A 20,810-nucleotide genomic window follows, 5' to 3' on the forward strand; every position below is an offset into this window, starting at 1 on the left:
TAGTGAAATTTTGAAAATGACTTATCTCTAAAACTACACCACGGATATTCGCAAACTTCATATCATTGAAAAGCATTTTAAAACACCTACTTAACGAATATAAACATGCCTATCAAATTATGCATATTTCTTATAATTCTTATAATCAATTAAAAGGATAATTTTAGAAATATCTCTTTGTTTAGTGATATAGGTCATCTATTATGGGACAAAATCTAAAAGTAAATAGGTCAACTAATAGTGGGACGGAGGGAGTATAAGAGTAGACATCAAACTAGACTACACCAAAAAAAGGTTCTGAGCAGCAAACGCAAGAGTGTAAGCTTAGTGTAGTAAAACTAAGTAATAGTCTCTCTCCTTAAACCCTGAAATCTCTCTTATCCAAAAACTAAAATCCAATTTCTCTTTAAATCTCACTTCTTTCACTAGAGCAGTATTTGGTATGGAGAAGAAGTGTTAAAACCCTTAGAAATAAAAAATGGCGAAACTCTTCTTAACCTACACACCAACAACATTCTTCACTTCAAAGGAACAAACAAAATCATCTACTCTCTTCTTATCTACTTCATCTTCTTCTAAGCTAAAAAATGGTGTCAGTGTTTCAGCAATTTTAACAGCTGAGACTAAAAAAATAACAACCAGAAGAAAAAAACAACCTAAAAAAGATGATTCATCTTCTTCGAATTCATTATCAGCTGCTGAAAGAGGATTGAGATTTACATTCATGGAGGAATTAATGGACCGTGCAAGAAATCGTGATGTTTCCGGTGTTTCTAATGTTATGTATGATATGATTGCTGCTGGTTTGAAACCAGGTCCTAGATCTTTTCATGGATTGATTGTTTCCCATTCACTTAATGGTGACGATGAAGGCGCGGTAATTTTTATAAAATCCCCATTTCATTTGATTTTTCAGTTTTTTTAAGAGTAAGGTAATGAAAATTGTCACCACAGGTTGAGATAACTGAACACCAATTTGCATTCCGTAGTGTAATGTTTAACTAGAGACACTAGTATAGTTTTTGTAGAATATCCAATTTAGTGATATCTGCTGCTGCGAGTAGAATGATAGCCTAATGACATTGCGAGTAGTCCGCCTATTTGAAAAATGGCTTCATATAGTGTAGAGGCAGTTTAAGTAACTATGAATGCAGGAGGTGATGGCCTCCTAATGACATTCTGGATGGTTCCCCCCACTCGACCAGTTGAATACTCCGTACACAATTAGGTATTGGATGTAGATGGCTTTGGGAGGGGATTTGAATTAGTAATGTGACAATTAGGTTTTGATTTGTCGACCGTATTAGACTTGACTCTTCCTCTATAAAAGAGAAAGTGCTAGCATGGATGACTATTAAGGGCGGCAATGATAAGGGTCTAGGCTCTGATAAAAAATGAGAAAGTGCATTGCTAGATTTCACCCCTGAAAGAGAATTCAAACCAGTAGCGTCCATACAGATATGATGGATCCCATACTGGTCAATGTGGAACCTTTAGGATTTTGTCAAATCTTGTTTTTCATTATTTTCTTTTGTTTGTTCGTCTTTAGTTCCATCAAATTGAATACAATGTTAAACCTATTAGCTATCCTTTTCTTTGGTAGTCAATGTATTCTGTGTAGAAGTATACGCATTACCAGAACAACAGAAAAAGCACATACAGGCTTTAGCAGTTATGTGTTTCCTCATGATAGCATGTCATGTTAGGGGGAAATACAATAGTTGGTGCTTACATGCAAGGCTGCTTTTAAATTCCAGGCTTGCTACATCTAGGAAAAAGTAATACTGTTCTTTCAGATTGTCGTTGCGTGGTTTTAGGTGATGATCTGAATGTACTGATATTAGATTCATATAAACAACGTAGATGCTGTCACTAAGGAGGGAGTTAAGTGCAGGGCTTCAACCTCTTCCTGAAACATTTTTGGCATTGATTCGTCTGTTTGGCGGCAAAGGTCAAGCCATCAAAGGCTTAGAAATTCTTGCAGCTATGGAAAAGTTAAACTATGACATTCGGCAATCTTGGCTAATTCTTGTTGGTAAGACCTGATATTGTTTACTTACAATTCTCACTAAAATTAGGTTTCAGAGCTGATACTAATTTAATTATGGACAGCAGAGGAGCTCGTCAGAAACAAACATTTGGATGATGCCAACAATGTGTTCCTGAAGGGTGCAAAAGGTGGCTTAAGAGCCACTGATGAACTGTATGATCTTTTAATTTCCGAAGATTGTAAGGTCGGAGATCATTCTAATGCATTAACGATAGCATACGAGATGGAAGCAGCTGGTCGAGTGGCAAATACATCTCACTTTAATTGTCTTCTTAGCGTACAGGTAAGCATTCACATACTATTGTAATATGTCAGTTCTTCTCTTTGGCTAATCTCGAAATCAAATCTGAACGTATTATGATCGTTGTTCCTTTCGACAACAGAACCTCTTTTACTTTTTTTTTTTACTGGTAGACAAATGATTTTTTGAATTATGTTTGGTGATTTTAGAACTTGTTTTAGTTGCATGGTTTTCGTCCTCTGACAGAGTGACAGTTCCCAAATATCAACTGTATGTGAACGTATTATGATCGTTGTTCCTTTCGACAACAGAACCTCTTTTACTTTTCTTTTTTTTACTGTAGACAAATGATTTTTTGAATTATGTTTGGTGATTTTAGAACTTGTTTTAGTTGCATGGTTTTCGTCCTCTGACAGAGTGACAGTTCCCAAATATCAACTATATGTACACATGACATGAACACTACTGACGAAAAAACAGATTAGGATGGGCTTCTTTCTTGCTGCACAACATCTCAGACAGACATTTGACACACTCGGATATTTTGTAGTTCTTCCATCCACTTTGCACCAGATTTCAGTTCTCAACTTTAAGTATAAGGCCTAAGGTCTCAATTTTGAAAATTTCAAAGGACTCCAAGCAGAACTCTCCCTAGTATTAGAAGTTGTGAACAGAAATTTGTTTCTTGGTGCTTTATAGATGTCACCTTGAGAAGTTTAACATAGAAAGTGATGTCCCTTTATGATCAAATTAAAGTATTAAACAACATTATTAAGTTCTGTCGGATTGGAGGCTTCTTCTGGATAGAAGTTTGTAAACCATTGAGCTGTTTTTTTGTTACAAAAAGTTTCCACACATTCAATTCGTAGAATGAGACTTGTTACTTAGAAATCTTGAGAGCATAGTTACCCCACATGTATATTGAGAGCCTGGAAAAGCCAGTAGATCCTGGATGTTCACAAACTTATCATGGCGTCGAAGTCGCCCCATACGAGAATAGACCAAAGGCTACCCAGACTCCACTTCATTTGACCGATTAGGTGCCACGTGTTAATCTGAAGATAATGTTGCACATGAGCGGCAGTGTCGAGAATAGAATAAATAATCCCACATGACTATTGAGAGTAAACCAAGCATCTTACATAATGATACTCTTATGCTACACCGTTGTCTTTTGGTTTTACAAGCATCAATACCAACAAACTGAATAAATTGTTGTTTGAAACATTCCTGTGATATCTAGTTGAATTTTCCTGGTTACTATAGTGCAATCATGTCCCTTAAACACCAGTAAAGTTTCTTTTGGAAGTTGGCAATTAGTTATCATATGCTTTGAACTGAATGTGATACTATGACCGTCTGTGCATAATGTATGTAGGCTACATGTGGAATACCAGAGATAGCTTTTTCAACATTTGAGAACATGGAATACGGAGAAGGTTTGTATTTTTCTTCTCAATTAAACCTCATTTTTGTATCCAACTATACATTTCTTATATTTAGTTCTATGTTGTCAACCTGTATGCTGGTAGACGTTTAAGTTGAAGGAAAGTTAAAGATGGTTAATTTTTAACATGTGACAGAATGCATATGTGGAGTCAGATTTGTAAGTTAATCATAAATGCATAAATAAATGGCACCCTTTGGTAAGAATGTCCAGGTCCAGTTAGAAAGTGGAGTAAGAATGTGCTTAACAAGGTTTTGTGTGTCTAGCAGAGGATTAATAAACATCTACCAGTTAAGTGAAATTAGACTAAATAACTTCTCATGGCCTTACTAGCTGATGTTGTTTTACTCTGACTACGTAATTAATGAAGTATTTTATGAAAGAAAGTTAAGCATGAATTCATGTGCGTAAGTGATAAAAAAAAGTATTTGTCGTCTCTATACTATGTAGGATGCAGGATACTCATGCAATGTTAATCGTTCTCTGAAAAGTAACGGCTTTAGGTGTGGAGGCAGTGTTTGTATTATTTTTCCGATAGAAAAAATAACCTTCTAAAGCTTTTGTGACCATCAAAATTCGGATGAATGGTTTAACAATTAATTTACTGTTGATTTTTGACCAATGCTTCATTCGATTAGAAGTGTTAGATTGAGCTCTTTGACGAAGACGAATTACATGCTTAGGGAGTGTCATCACTGAAGATTGGCCCTTGGATCATCTCCATGTACCATATGTGTCCCTTGTATATGTGAACATGCACAATAAACGTAGGCTCTGCATGAGGATCCAACCTGACTATATAGTAGGTGACATGAACAAATAGCCAGTAACAAGTAGGTGTTTTCTTTTGTGTGATAAGAACTGGTTGCTTCCTTTTAATTGGGATGAAGATGTTATTTTTATGCTTTTCGTTGTACTCATAACCATGGTGCTGATTACCGCCTTATTTTTGCCAGAATCCATGAAACCTGATACCGAGTCATATAATTGGGTGATCCAAGCATATACTAGAGCCGAATCTTATGACAGGTAACATTCTTTTGGAACTTCCCGATTGACTGTGCTGGCATATTGTCTGTAGTAATATCACAACTTTTCATTTCATTATTCTTTGGTGTGTATTTATTGCATCTGGTCGTTAAATTCTCCACATCAGAATTTTTTTGGAGTCTCTTGTCATGAATCCTTTACCATGTTATGAAGAATGAGGACTAACAGATTCACATGGTAACCTTATTGGCTCAAGGATTTTCTTATCATTTTTGTTGTCATTTCACCTGTGCTGAATGTAAGTGGACAAGGTAATAATAGTTTCAGTTGGTACATCGAGTTAAAAATTTTGGGTACACACTTTAGGTCCATGGAGGAAACTAGATCCTGCTACTTAAGTAAATCTTTTGATGACCATTGTTGTTCTGAAGAACAAGCTAAGCTTTTAGAAAATCCCTGTCATTTGTGCATTGGAGCAATCAACTGAGCTGATCCACTAATGTTACAAACTTACAGTAAAGTAGCTTTAGTCAAAAATTAGCGAAGGGTCAGACTTAACACTTACGAGGGCTATAGATTTAGAACTCGCTGAAATGATTTGGCCAGACTACGTAGTACAGTAGAGAGGAAGCGTATGAAACAAAAATAGTTGAATAAAAGATAAAGATGGGGTGAAATTGGAATCGGGTTGGGCACTCCGATAATTCTGAGTTAACGTGTTAGCTAAAAGTAAACTGCTACAAAATCGACGAAATTAAATCTCCATTCGTTTTTAAGATGCCATTTAGTACAAACATTAACTGTATATCAACCTGCTTCGTTTTGCATTACATATTAAGTTTTGTTTCACCAGAAAGTTACATCCCGTCAATGCTTGGAATATTCATATCCGAACTTTCATTTGTGACACTAAGAAATACTTATGAGGTCCTGTAACGTTTGTTACGTACTATTTACCCATTAAGTGTTTCCTGTATTTCAAGTGCAGGGTACAGGATGTAGCTGAATTGCTTGGCATGATGGTCGAAAATCACAAACGTTTGCAACCAAATGTGAAAACATATGCGTGAGTATACAATATCTAAAACTAGTTCTCCTATTTCCTTTTCTTTTCTTTTTGGTTACACATTTATCTGTATATCGAACCTCATATCACATGTTTAGTTATGTTCTTACTCCGGGAGTTTCAATTGTCTTTCTGATTATATATGGAAAAAAAAATGCCAAACCGGTATCAACTTAAAATACTGTGCCGCTAATGGGGTCTGAAAAACCCATTAGCTATGTAATTATCACTACTTTCCCCTTGTTTTTTTTAAAAGAATCAAGAGCATTCTATAAGTTTTTCCATGGTGAAAAATGCTCTAAGAGCCTATTAAAACTTCTACACCTGACAGAGTATGTCAAACTGACAGTAGCCAAGTTTCTTTTAGCTAATAAAATTACTTGTTTCATAGGAGCTGGCTGGTTCAGCTCTTGGAGGTATATGCATGTTAAATTAACAAAAGTACCTTCTTCCCAGGTTGCTGGTGGAGTGCTTTACCAAGTATTGTGTCGTCCGGGAAGCAATCAGGCATTTTCGGGCCCTCAAGCACTTTGAAGGGGGAACCAAACTCTTACATAATGATGGGAATTACGGGGACCCACTTTCCTTGTATCTTCGGGCTTTATGTCGAGAAGGTATGTCTTGACACATTGTTTTCGTTGTTAACTTGCAACACTGAATTGTTCCAGTACCACTTAATATGGACCCCAAACATTTAAGAATTCACATTGTCACCAAGAAGAGCAGTGAAGTTTGTTGACCTCAGTATGATTTATATATCAAAGGCCTCTGCTTATCAGTTCTATGGAGCACTTCCCCATTGCTGAGTTTTACTGTAGGAATTAAACAGATTGTGCGTCAAAGAACATGGAAACACTTTATGATTGATAACCTGTATGAGCATTGGAAGAGTATAGAGAACAGATCTATGATAAATATTGTATGAGTACTCTAACAGACATGTTTATTTCGCTAGATAACAATAACATGAACCTATCGATAACATTGTAATTGAACAAGTACCTGATTTAATAAACAATCCGATGTTCATAATTCGGGTATCTATTGATCTACTTTAGATTTACTGGAATGTCACCATCATCTTTGATTAGTGTCTGCATTGATGGGCATCTTCACCAAATAGTGGCTACCCTGTTTACAATTCAGCTTTGCCATAACACTTGTCTTCCATCAAGTGTATTAAAGTACCAATTTATAATTTGATTTTTGTAGTTTAAGACCTATAATGACATATATATCGAAAAGGCTCCATAAGTCTAACTTTTCCACTCTGATGGATTTTAGAGCACTAATAGTGTACAGGACCTAATACAAGCATATATTTCTTATGATTACTATTTAAGATCATCTCACTAATGCTCGACGATGGTCCACCCTGCCGCGGAGCTTACTTTTGTTGCTCTTATGTTAGTGCAAAAATTACAGCTGAAACAAAAATTTGGGCTTTAACTGCCAAGCTTCACCTGACCTAGAGAGTGTAACCCTGTATATCTTTCAATGACTTCATTGGGCCCACGAATAATAATCAAAATGACCACAGGTGGATTACTAGGAAACCAGTAAAGATGAAAACTGCTGGATACCTTTACTGCCGTGAAACCAATAAGTAGCTAATTGACTTAGGATTTGCGTAGCATGCTAACCTCCATGGCACGTTAAGATTCTTGCATCAAGATTTTTGTTTTCTGGAATATTCTCGTTGGCGTCTAATATTTATCTATTTATGCACTAAATTAATCCACTATGAATGAAACAAATGCAACTTCAGTTTACATATATCTATGTGTATCTTTTGTCGTGCTTCCTGTGATTGCATTTATCTCTCTTTGCCATTCGAAGACTTTTGACAATCTATTATTTGGATTTGAAGACTTTAAGAGTAACTACTTTTACATCAATATTTGACCCTGTAAATACTTAAAATAGGATTCTAAGCATATTCATGTGCTTTCACACCTGCTTTAATATTTTTCTGAGTTGTTTTTATGTGATTGGGATCAGGAAGAGTTGTAGAGTTACTTGAAGCGTTGGAAACAATGGCGAAAGATAATCAAGTCATTCCTCCAAGAGCAATGATCTTGAGTAGAAAATATCGAACGCTAGTTAGCTCTTGGATTGAACCCTTACAAGAAGAAGCTGAGCTTGGATATGAGATTGATTATATTGCCAGGTGTGCTTTTGCATTGTCATTCACCATTAAATACATAACGTTATGGGGTGATGGTTTCTCTATTTATGTCCTTCTGGCCCTAAACTGGGATTACCTAATTGAGATTCATCTCCTCTTTTTCAAGTCATTTCAGTTTCCTCATTCTCCGCATTTGGTTAAGCATGTCTGCACTTGTTTCCATTGATGTACGATTTTCTCTATATCCACTATTGTTTGGTCACTCTTAGCCCAGACACCGAAACTAGTTGAGATGAACTTCTAGCTCACGCGTATAGTAAAATTTCAGGACACCTTTGGCTAGTATTCCTGATAATTTTCTAATTTTTCTTGAAGTACTACCAAGTAATGAACTTCAAACCACTGGCAGTCCATATAAATAACAAAATGGAACTCCACCAATCAAAAACCTGATTGAATTTAAGTGCATCTTCAAAAAATAAACAACTTTGTGAAGCTGGTGTTGTAGCTGTAGTTGAGACAAATATTTTATGATGAATGTATGTAGGCTTATATAAGTTTCTTCTTGGGTGGTTCATCTTGCATTCTGTGAATTAACAAATGCATCTATGTTATACATAATTGGGTGTAAGTATTGCTTGTTAAGCTAAGACAATCTTTGTTGGTTGACCAGGTATGTAGCAGAAGGAGGGCTCACAGGTGAGCGAAAGAGGTGGGTCCCACGCAGAGGCAAAACTCCTCTAGACCCTGATGTGGATGGCTTTATTTACTCAAACCCAATTGAAACTTCTTTCAAGCAACGTTGTCTTGATGATTGGAAAGTTCACCATCGCAAGCTTTTAAGGAACCTTTGGAATGAAGGACCTTCAGTCTTAGGGAATGCATCAGAAGCTGATTACGTTAGAGTAGTGGAGCGGTTAAAGAAGATTATAAAAGGTCCCGACCAGAACGCCTTAAAGCCTAAGGCAGCTAGTAAAATGGTAGTGGCCGAGTTAAAGGAGGAGTTGGAAGCACAGGGTTTACCAACTGATGGAACTAGAAATGTGCTCTACCAGCGAGTCCAAAAAGCAAGGAGAATAAATCGTTCACGTGGTCGGCCTCTTTGGATTCCTCCTGTAGAGGAAGAAGAGGAAGAGGTTTAATCTTTTCACGAGCTTCCTGAGAAGAAATAATACATGGTAATTATTCATGCACTGTGATCTTACTAGTGTTTAATTGTTCTGCAGGTTGATGAAAGGCTGGATGAATTAATCTCACGAATTAAGCTGGAGGATGGAAATACAGAGTTTTGGAAACGTCGTTTTCTTGGAGAAGGCTTAAACCATGAGAATGACAATGCTATTGACGTAGAAGTAGATTCAGAACTTCAAGATATCTTGGACGATGTAGATGCCGCGGAGGATGTTGCAAAAGAAGCTGAAGATGAGGCCGACGAAGAGGAGGAAGAAGTTGAACAGACAGAAGTTCAAGTAGGGGATAGAGCTAAGGTAAAGGAAGTAGAAACTGTTAAGCCTTTACAAATGATTGGAGTCCAGTTGTTGAAGGATTCTGAGGAAGCACCTACTACCTCAAAAAAATCAAGGAGGAGACGGTCTCGACTTTCGATGGAGGTCAGCAAGTGAAATTTTGATCTTACAATTCTTTGTTTAACTGAAAGTATCTGTTTCTTCGCAAGCTAGTGTATGTTTTTGTTTTTGGTAATGGTTCACATCTAAGCTACCATCCTTTTCTTTTTATGGTTCTGTCATTAAATAGACGAATTGGTAATTCTCTCGATTATTTCTTAGTTTTTTGCATCTTAGAGCATATTATGGGCTTTAATTTATTCAGTCTCAAACATATCGGAAGCCTCATACTATATTAACTTGGTAAACTGTTTCTTGTGGGCGTGCAGGATTCAGATGATGACGACTGGTTTCCAGAGGATATAAATGAGGCTTTCAAATTGATGAGAGAAAGAAGAATTTTTGATGAATCAGACATGTATACAATTGCTGATGTTTGGGGATGGACCTGGGAAAGAGAGATAAAGAAAAGAACTCCACAGAAGTGGTCGCAAGAATGGGAAGTTGATTTGGCACTTAAAGTGATGGTGAAGGTATAATGCCTTGTGTACTCTGAATCTTCGGAAAGAGTTGCTTGTTATTCTAAAATATATGTTTGTTTTCATACTGTAATCTTGCTTTGTGATTGTAATATTTTCAAGCCCAGTGGTACTTAGTTTTGTGACTGTCTATTGGAAGTCTGCGGAGTTCGTAGAATAGTCTTGCATACTTAATTAGGAAAATAGAGAATCACATCATAATAACCTTTATATTTTTGCGGAACTAATGTTAAGTTCACCATGTGATATTCTGAGCTGAGGTGTAATCTTTATATAATGTTTCAGGTGATTGAATTGGGTGGAACACCAACAATTGGGGATTGCGCTGTGATACTACGAGCAGCTATTAGAGCGCCACTCCCATCAGCTTTTCTAAAAATTTTGCAGACTACTCACAGCCTTGGATACGTCTTTGGGATGTAAGTTTTAAGTTTTTTGCTTGATGAAGTACATGAAAGTAGAGTGGTAGCTGGGAAACTGCATGCTAAGTTTCTAAAACAGATATAATCAGCAGTCTTAGTACTGTATCAGTCTACAAGTAATATAAATGTCAACTGGTGAGATAGGCCTAATAAGAATTTCTCATGGGAAGTATATATAGAAGATGCTTACTTTCCTTGAACTTTAGATGAATATGCTTTGTGCTTTAGACAAGCTTCAAGGAGCCTAAGCCATGGTTTGGGAATAACCACTCCTTGTGAGTTATCTGTTTCCGCAATCCACCAGATGATGTTAGATGTCTGCTAGGTCTTGCAAATTATCTTTAAAATCATAATCTTCAGATTTCCCTCTCATAATAGTAGATGAATTTGTTTATTCATTTTGGATTTCCAAATTTGTAGAACAACTTTTTTTCCACTGAGATCAAGCTAGTACTTACTAATGAATATCGTTTGACTAGGTCTTCCTCCTTAAATCCTAGATTCTAGTTCATATCACTAATGAAGAACAATACTGAATCCGTATTCCTATCTGAACAAAATTATGATACTAATACCTTTATCTGTTTTTCTGCAGTCCACTGTATGATGAAATCATCTCTCTGTGTCTTGATCTTGGGGAACTCGATGCAGCCATAGCTATTGTAGCAGACATGGAAACAGCCGGTATTAAAGTCCCAGACCAAATCATAGACCGAGTAATTTCAGCTAGACCTGGTGGTAAGGATAGTACTAGTGAGGAGGAATCATCATGATGCCAATGATGACTGTATGCTATCCGAGACAGTTGCATTAGACTGACCTACCCTTGTCCGAAACCTAATGAAATATCCATCAGGCATCAACTACCAACTTAGTTATTGGTGATGCCAAAGCCGTGCCTGAGAAATATGTAACTAGCACCATAGGAAATAGGTAGCAATTTTGATGTTGTATTTGTAAGAATAGATATCTTTTGCTGAGAAAGGAAATGAAAGGCAGATTTTGTTGTTCTTATTACTGTATTCTCTTACTGTATTACTATTACAACACGGTGAAGTGAAGTGCCTCTTGAACTGCATAAACGAAATTTTCAGGGCAAATTTACATCCAACTTCTAAGCTGGCTTAGGGACAAAGCCTTGACGAGAAACTGATGAACTGGACCTGCAGAAGTGGAACCACTTACGGGTTGAAACTGGTCAATGAATCTAACCCACCAAGTTTTAGATCGATGGTCATACAAAAACTTTCTTTTACAGATTATGGTGATCCTCTTGGTATACATGAAGGTAAAAAAATTATCTATTCCTTGGTGTAAAAATACCCAAGTGCATGTATAAATCTTTTTTATCATCATCATTCTAAGTTTCTAACAGTTGCTGAGCAGAAATCAATAAACAAGACATGAAAAACTTACACTAGAACATCCAACAGTATATTTCCTTTTTATAACTAACCAGAAGCTGGGAACTTTTTATTCCCAAGCAGATTAGTTTTAGATATAAATCAACTTGTAAAATCACTGTAACTACAGGGTTAATTACCCAAGATTGAGTTAATGTTCAATCTGCTACAAACTTGTTTCTAGTACCTAACGATAAAATTGGTGTACAAATCAGGAGAAGTAAACAACAAAAACAAACTTCTTGTTTGTGAAATTCTGTATGATGTTCTGGTTCAGATGCTAATTTTGTCAACTTCAGTAGAAGCTACTGCAACAGTTTCAATCTCTGAGTTTTGTTTTACTTCAGTGGAAGCTACTGCAACAGTTTCTGAGTTTTGTTTTACTTCAGTAGATGCGACAGTTTGTTCAGTTTCCCTTGGGACACAAGGTCTCCATATAGTTTCATTGCCCACATCCATAAGAGCAATGCCCTTAAATTCGAAGTCACGCCTGATTTTGTCACTTTTAGCAAAATCCTTGTCTTTCCTTGCCTGGGTTCGGTCTTCTATTTGTTGCAACACATCTTCCTCAGTCAAATTTGCTCTTGTCAAAGCCTTGGCTTTCAATTTCTCCAGAACCTGTTCGGAGTAAAGGAATTTTATTTTGATTGTTTTAAACTTACACTGAAATGTCCCTTGAAGGGAGGCAAACAGACTATCAGTGACTTAAGACGAAAGATGACATACCTCTGAATATGATAAAGATGACATTAGTCCAAGAGTATCTAGAACCATCTTCGCTTCTTTCTCCATTTCAGCAAGGGACAGGAACAACGATTGCTGTTGTTGCTTTGCCTGGAAATGCACACTATAAGACTCGGGCAAAAAGTAGGACTACATGCATGGAACACCAATGCGAAACTAAGGTGGGCAACTATAGAACCCAAGATGCTGGTGTTTCTTACTTCTAAACTACGGAACAAGCATCTCATTACACAAGGAGAAGTACAATGTACAGTTAACATAAGCACAATCTAGATCATTTTTTGAAACTGAGATATGATACATCGTGTTTTCGAACAAGGAATAATAAGTACCCAATGATATGCATTTGTGTTTTAAAACTTTGGTTAACAGTTTCAGATTTAATATCAAAACATGATTTGCATACTGTAAAAAATGATTAAAACACAATTCAAACTCTCACTTTTGGGAAAGATCTCAGATTTGGAACACTCAGCAGTCAAATAATAACAAGCGAAAATGTCAACCCTGTTCTAAGCTGTCACTGACAGTTCTGAATCACTAATGACACAGGCAAGAGGACCACATGAAGATCCCTCCTGTGTAATTTTGTTACCTGTGTAGACTTCAGATATTCATCAGAAAATCTTGAGGTGAAAATATCACTCCAGAAGTTTCAGAAAACGAATTCCTAGGGAAAATACACGAAGAGGGAATGTATTTAAAGGACAAAGAAATTCTTAGACTGGACATATGGCATATCAGATCTGATGGTTTGCCTTTGGAACAGGTAAGTGACCTCAAAGCACTAAAAAAGAACTCCTAAAATGTTTAGCTCCAGAGACACCTTTAACATGCAAGTGGGATATATATATTTGTACATAGCCATTGATGACAAGTACTAGAAGGCTGTATAGATCAGGGACAAGGAAATACCTTCTTGAGCTTGGTCAGTGAACTGTTCATAAGCTTCAAAATTTCCTGAAGAGCACCATTCAAGAAGTCTTGAGTGTGGAGATCATCTGACATTTTAGCATAGAAATCGTTCTTTAATTTATTGATGCACTCCTGAGCCTCCGGAGTTATGCGAATATTTTTGCCCTTTGGTACTGATCCCTCGGGATTTTTCTCTCGAAATGGAATTAAGGCCTCTTCACAGTCCAGCAAAGTCTAAAAGACATGACCAACAGTTCAAGTTAAGAATATGATATTACACCTGTACATAGACAGCAAGAAGATTACGCACGCAAGAAGCACTAAAGCAGCACCTAGCAGATCTATTCCATCAAATAATCATGAAAGTCATTAGTAAAAGTTTCTTTTGGCTAAAACTATCGAAGTACCAGTAACAATTGGTTATTTACCTGATATGAGTAGAAAACCCTATCAGACGCAATATCTAGTTGATCCAATGAGTAATTGACAGGTGACCGATAGTGCGTACTCATCATGAAGTACCTCAATGCTAATGGATGATACAATTTGGTGACCTAAAAGGAAAATGAGATGGTTAGAAAACAGAAGAATAAATAGTGTTAAACTGGAAAAATAATGAGTAATCGCTTGCCTCACGGATAGTAAAAAAGTTGCCAAGGGACTTGGACATTTTCTCGTTGTTCGTATTGACAAAACCATTATGCATCCAATATTTAATTTCACAAGTGTTGGGGCGGGCAGCGCAACTCTGAGCAAGTTCATTTTCGTGATGTGGGAATATCAGATCCATTCCTCCACCATGAATATCAAAGGAGGAAGTCAGATAACGGTCACTCATGGCACTGCACTCTATGTGCCACCCAGGTCTGCCAGGTCCCCAAGGACTTTCCCAGCTAATTTCTCCCGGCTTTGCAGCCTGCAGGCACAAAGACAATAAGCCACCCAAAAGTGAACAACCATAAGCACAATAAGCCACCAAGAAGAAAACAACCATAAGCATGCTACGGGCACGTTCTCTCACCTTCCATAGTGCAAAGTCATTTTGATTTCGTTTTCTTGAAGTTAAACTGTCTTGAGCTCGTCCACCTCCACCAGCTCGATTGTCTTCTAATTTTCGCCCAGATAGCCGGCCATAAGCTGGAAATTTGTCAACCGAAAAGTAGACATCTCCATCAGCAGCATAAGCACAATCATTTTTTATAATCTGCCAACAAAAACCAAATAGAATTTCAGGTACATGCTTGATCAGTTATCCTATAAAAAATACAACACAAATAAAGAATGAAAGAAACAGCACAAGAAATTTCACTGTTTCTCAAGTTATTAACAAGATAAGCAGATGACAAATAGCTTCCAAATGAGCAGCCAAAACCATAAAAAAAGGAAGCAATTATAATGTTTACACGTTCTGGTGAGCCATTCTACAAGAAAGTGAGGCCACGACCTATAAGCTCCAATAATCTTGAAGTCATTAACTACCCAACAAATCTGAAAGATATACAACAAAGCATAAGGGGGATTAGATCACCTCAGCTATCATATTTTTAATTTCGACCATGTTTTCAGAAACACGGGGTTGTTCTGTAGGAACAAGGACTTGTAGATCATTCATGTCCCTAAGATACTCATCACAGAAGCGTTTACTGAGATCCAATGGTTCCTCCCCTACTTCCTTAGCTCGATTAATTATCTGCAAAGACGCAGACATTAGTTGGACATTAGATTTATATTACGGAGTGTAAACACGTATATAACACACTGCATTCCAAAAGGGAAAAAAAACACACTGCATTCCAAACAAAGATATATTTTTTTTCTAATTATGTAAAAGTGAAGAAGAAGAAAATAAGATACCTAATAAAACATGCTCACCTTGTCATCGACATCAGTGAAGTTGCGTACATACGTAACTTCATAGCCCAAATGTTTTATGTATCTGCTCAAATGGCAGCAAACTTAAAAAAATGGTCAGGCATGCACTAATAATCTTTCAATGTAAAATGACATGATTAATTGCATTGAATTAACTACCAAAAAAGGAAGAACGACAGACAGGAAGACTGTAATTAGTTTCAACCCCATAAGGCACCCTGGATGCTCTTCTAAGGGGACTTTAACTCAAGGATAAACAAAAATAAATATTTAACTGCACTATGTATGCTGTAGCAATTAATCACCTTACTAAAGTTCGCGGTATTAACTAAATCACTCAATTCATTTGTCAAGATCGAACAATATTATGTCAATCACAATTAGTCCATAATTAGGAAAGAATGTCAAAAGCATTTTAGATTTATAGCATGCTTTTGTAAACCAATAAAAACAACTAGAAAACAATCAATTCTGAAGCATTTGAGTCTCCTCCCCTGGAAATTCTTTTTCATTTTCACTACGTGGTGCAAAAACCCTCTAAACAAACATTCCACCATTTGTTCCCTTTAATATTATAATGAGGTGTATCTCCTAAACATTCCCACACAACATTGCAACAAATTGATCGTTTAAGCTATTCAAGCCTTTTATAATATAGAGTTTAGCACTTTGCCGGACACAAAGTCGAAACCCTAACCTAATTTATAAACTAAAGGGGAAGGCAAAGAGAAAGAAGATGAGAATTATACCTATAAAGAACATCAAAGGCAATATAAGCCCTAGCATGACCGATATGACTGAGATCATAAGCTGTAACACCACAGACATACATCCCAACTTTCCCTGGTTCTTTGGGTACGAAAATCTCCTTCTGCTTAGTCATGCTATTGTACAGCTGAAACTCCCGTATCGCCATTGATAACGATCGCTTCAGGTTTCTGCAAATTACAATTTATAATCCCAAATTAGCAAATCTATGGGAAGTTTCTTGAATGAATTCTCAAGAAAACGAATTGAGAATTGAGAAAAAATACTTACGAAATCTTGGTATTAATTTTGACGATGAAACCTCGAAATTATAATAATCAGCTTCTTCTTCCTCTTCAGTTTCAGTTTCAGTTTCTGAAACCCTAGAAGATAGGAGAGAGAGATTTTTATTACTACAATTGACGCAGAGAGAACATAAATAGAGAAGTTGACCTTTTTTTTTTCAAGATTTAATATCAGCCGTTATGTAACCATCTACGGCTGAGGATATATTTGATGGAAAACGGGTGTTTGATTGGTTGGGTGATACACTAGATTGGACGGCCTTAATGCGATTTGCCAATTTTGATCGCACTATGAACCCAATAAACATGAAAAATGGAAGCGTAAATTATGGGCAACTATTAGCCTATTGTAGTAGAAGCAAAGACATATGCGATTTGCCAATTTTGATCCATTATGGACCCAATAAACATGAAAAACGGAAGCGCAAATTATGGGCAAAGTATTAGCCTATTGTAGTAGAAGCAAAGACGCGCCTCTCTTTTAATATTGTGTCTCAAGTACAACCATAAACGACATAAATAACGTCGCGGCTGAACTAAAGACTCGAGGTACGTAATATCTGTCGTGCGGTTTTAGCTAGGTTGTCCAACAACTATATTTTAGTTGCTAATCCAATGGTTGTATTTCAACTCCATATAAATACTTCATATTTCATCCAATTCAAATCACGCTTTCTCCAGAGTTTCTCAGTATTCTACCGAAACTTGTGTAAAATTTTGAGTTATAGGTAAATGGGTATATTAATTAAATGTCTCTACTTTTGACACCCAATAAATATATCTTTATTCAACAATAAATATGTCTCTACATTTTTATAACCTTATCCATTTAATATTACATTACCTTAATACCCTCACTCATATAATATTTTTATTTATTTCAAAATGGAACAATTTTCTTCCTCTACCACTTCACCACCACTACTAACACCACCACCACCAACATTCAACTACCATTCCGCCACCACCGTTCAACAACCACCACCTACCAACTGCCACCACCACCACCACTCCTTTACCACCGCCATTATACCACCACTAGTTCGTCGCTGCCACCACCACTAGTCTGTCGACGCCACCACCACTAGTCCGCCGCCGTCGTCACCGCCGCCACCACCACTAGTCCACCGCCGCCGCCACTGGTTTAGATACTTTTGTTCAACAAAAGTAGTTGATCCATTTCAATTGGATCAACAATGGATGTTTATCCATTTCAGTTGGATCAATAGTAGAAGTTTATCCATTACATTTGGATCAATAGTAGAAGTTTATCCATTGTAGTTGGATCAACAATGTATGTTTATCCATGCTGATGGAAAAAATGCTACCATTTCATTAGCTGCAGTTTCAGATCCACCAACAAAGCCATCAACCACCATTAATAATCCATAGCAGCAACCACCGCCACCGTCACCGCCGCCACCATCGGGTTCAGATAATTTTGTATCAACAACAGTAGTTTATCCATTTAAATTGGATCAACAATGGATGTTTATCCATTTCAGTTGGACCAACAGTGGATTTTTATCCATTGCAGTTGGATCAACAATGGATGTTTATCCATGCTGATGGAAAAATGCTACCATTTCATCAGCTGCAGTTTCAGATCCACCAACAAAACCATCAACCACCATTAATAATCATAGCAGCAACCACTGAATTTATCAAATACAATGACCACTACCAGGAACTATTAGTCACTAAATTTGTACACTGTAAAGTACACAAATTTACACAAACCGAAATATTAATATTAATTTGTCAAACACCAATGTAACAAGAACCATAAAATTAAAGCAACAATCAATTAGATTATGACAATAATCAATCATTCATCAATATACTCGAGTTGATCTCTAAGCATTCAGGACACGGAAAAAAAAAGATTGGTTTTGCTTTATTTTGTATTTAACGGTGAAGTGAAGTATGGCTGATGCATTGGTTTCTGTTAATGAACAAGAGCTTGAACAAGAGGTGAGGTTGGTAGTGGGTGTCGAAGATGATGTCGAGAATAGGGGTGCACATACCCTACCCATAGCCGTCAGTCTTACCCTACCCGCCAGTGTTTTAACTGTATCCTATCCTACCCACTATTTGGCGGGTAGGGTAACGGGTAAAGATTTTCTTAACCGCTGTTAGATGGGTAGGGTGACGGGTAAAGCTCGAAATTATCCTACCCTACCCGCCTACCCGCCTATTTATCTAACAACCGTTAGTAGTCGTTGATCTTTCTATTATTGATCATCTTTGCGTTGGTTTTTTATTAATCAACTCAACCTAAAAACTAAATTCATTTTCGTTTCATCTCTTCATACTTCTCCTCTATACACAGAAACTCCCAGAACCCTAGATTGAAAATCCAGTTTGTTTCTCAATAATTAGAAATCAAAGTTAGAAATCGAAGAGGAACCTCACTCTCATATCGAAGATCGAAACTCACTGTCACAATTCATTCATCGTCCTAACCGAAATCAAAACGTATGTATCAGTAGAAATCTAAAGTAAACATTTCCATCTAGCATATTTTTTACCTCCAAACACAAGAGTTTCAGGCTTACAGCTAAACTTTATCTTTGGGGTTTGTCAATTTTGGGTGCGAGAGGTAAGGATCTCCCTTAGTGGTTTTGTTTTTAAAAATTTCTTCTGCCCTTAATTCAATTGGTTAGTTATTTGATCAAGGTGTTGTAGATTGATTTCATTTTTTCAATTTATAACTTGGGTAGGTCGTAATGACCATGATTGCATGTTTTCTTAATTTGTTTTAGGGAAATTAAATTAGGGTTCCTTATTTTTACATGAGTTATGGGTTTCTTTGTTTTCTTGAAATGACCTAGTGTTGCCTCCGTTGTTCTTCTAGTACTGTTTTTTCATTAGGGTATGACTGATTTATGTGATTTTGTGCATGCCCATCTTGAGATTTGATAAGCAGTAGCCATGAGTATGTTAGGTTTCAGTTCAAGTTTTTGATTTTATTCAATTTCATTCTCAAAATCTGTGATGTTGAGTTGAGTTATTGTATAGTTAAAATTACTTAAGCTAATTGTGTTCAGTGTCTCTCGCTGGTTTTCAAATCTTGGCTGTAAAACCTTTAATGGATAAAATGCAAGTGTTATATGTTTCTGCCTAGTATTGTCCGAACTTTTGTTTTGGATAAGGCTGTTTTGGTTTAGTGGTCGATGGATGAAAATGTGCATACATCTAGAAAGGCTTGGAAAAGCACATTCTGTTGATTAAGGATTTTGTTCATCAATGTAATGGTTTATGTGGCTATAATAGATCCAAAATATCAGTTATTTTGACAGCGGTGGGAAGCTTAGAAGGATTCATTTACTCTTCCATGTGGTTGTTCTTATACTAACCATTGTCGACCTTGGTGAACTGATGTGCGACATTAGAATTTATACCTTGCTTTGTAATTAGAATTTATATTCCTGAATGCTTTTTAATTAGGATTACGGTTCTGCTGTCAGTTCAGCGGGTCCTGCAAACAAACGTTGGGGGTTCTCTTTTGAACCCAGGGTGAGTCTCTCTACAAGATAGGATCATTCATAGAGCTGTAAATGTATTCTGGTGTAAGTACCGATACGTCGTTCAGTTGTACGAGGTATCTTCTTTTTGCACTTTAAATTAGCAATTTTTATAAATGTTCAACATGCTTGGATCCTGATTCGACCCAATTGTGCCTTAGGGCAAAACTTGGGACATACCGAATCTTGACTCAACCGTTTATACTTCTTCTTCATGACCAAAACTATGCTGCAAGGTTGTCTCTATTTTACTTTAATTTTTATTTTTTGTCATCTTTGTAAATGATATATTCTCTTGGTTTAGGTGATGGGAAGCAAGAAAAAGATTTTTATCGTTTTGGAGTCAGTCACCGGAGGGGAGCTCTTTGAAAAAGTTCTAATTTATCCATGAAGTCCCCTGTACCATGATTAGATGCATGGAGTCTAAGCGTTATGATGGGAACACAAGGTCTAAGCGTTGAATTTAGATATATAGGTTCTCGACACGGTGCCAGAATGGGTGTCCGGAACCAGCAAAAGCACATCAGTATGTGTGTAAATTAATTTACCACGGAGACTTAAAGGTTGATTTTCTGGAATGTGCTAATTTTGTAGAAATTAGGAAACTTCAAATCTACAAGATAGGATCATTCATAGAGCTGTAAATGTATTATGATATAAGCTGGAGTAAGTAATTTTCTGTACACAATCCTTTTGGTGATATTGTGCATGTGAAGGAGGTAAATGCAACGACACTAGTTCATTTAGGATATAGGTCTCACAGTGCAGAAGCAGTTTGTAAATTTAACTTTTTTCAAGGCTGTTATCAGAGATTAAACGTCAAGAGTAACAAACTTGGTGTGCTGCTAA

At 36.7% G+C, this 20,810-nt stretch overlaps 2 protein-coding genes across 3 annotated transcripts; one reads left to right on the plus strand and one right to left on the minus strand.

Annotated features, from left to right (window-relative positions):
• The first annotated feature begins 381 nt into the window (after positions 1-381).
• On the plus strand, positions 382-11,460 carry LOC113296713. 2 transcript variants are annotated; one of them, XM_026545032.1, is made up of 13 exons: positions 382-877; positions 1,864-2,035; positions 2,113-2,333; positions 3,670-3,730; positions 4,695-4,767; positions 5,717-5,794; positions 6,251-6,408; positions 7,796-7,964; positions 8,596-9,058; positions 9,149-9,532; positions 9,817-10,020; positions 10,312-10,445; positions 11,044-11,460. In XM_026545032.1, the coding sequence occupies exons 1-13, from the start codon at positions 479-481 to the stop codon at positions 11,219-11,221; spliced, it is 2,694 nt and encodes an 897-aa protein (XP_026400817.1). In that variant the 5' UTR covers positions 382-478; the 3' UTR covers positions 11,222-11,460. The 2 variants fall into 2 exon arrangements, with proteins under 2 accessions (XP_026400817.1, XP_026400818.1); XM_026545033.1 differs by having other exon boundaries at positions 383-877; positions 2,116-2,333.
• Positions 11,461-11,847: 387 nt separating this feature from the next.
• Positions 11,848-16,579, minus strand: LOC113296715 (cysteine--tRNA ligase 2, cytoplasmic-like). The gene is made up of 10 exons (XM_026545034.1): positions 16,421-16,579; positions 16,132-16,320; positions 15,383-15,446; positions 15,039-15,200; positions 14,532-14,714; positions 14,142-14,426; positions 13,939-14,064; positions 13,511-13,744; positions 12,578-12,685; positions 11,848-12,469 (listed from the first exon to the last, which is right to left on the minus strand). Exons 2-10 carry the CDS (start codon positions 16,296-16,298, stop codon positions 12,125-12,127), a joined length of 1,674 nt encoding a protein of 557 aa, XP_026400819.1. The 5' UTR covers positions 16,299-16,320; positions 16,421-16,579; the 3' UTR covers positions 11,848-12,124.
• Between the last annotated feature and the right edge of the window lie 4,231 nt (positions 16,580-20,810).

This window comes from Papaver somniferum, chromosome 7 (genome assembly GCF_003573695.1).
Source record: "Papaver somniferum cultivar HN1 chromosome 7, ASM357369v1, whole genome shotgun sequence".
Classification (NCBI taxonomy): Eukaryota; Viridiplantae; Streptophyta; class Magnoliopsida; order Ranunculales; family Papaveraceae; genus Papaver; species Papaver somniferum.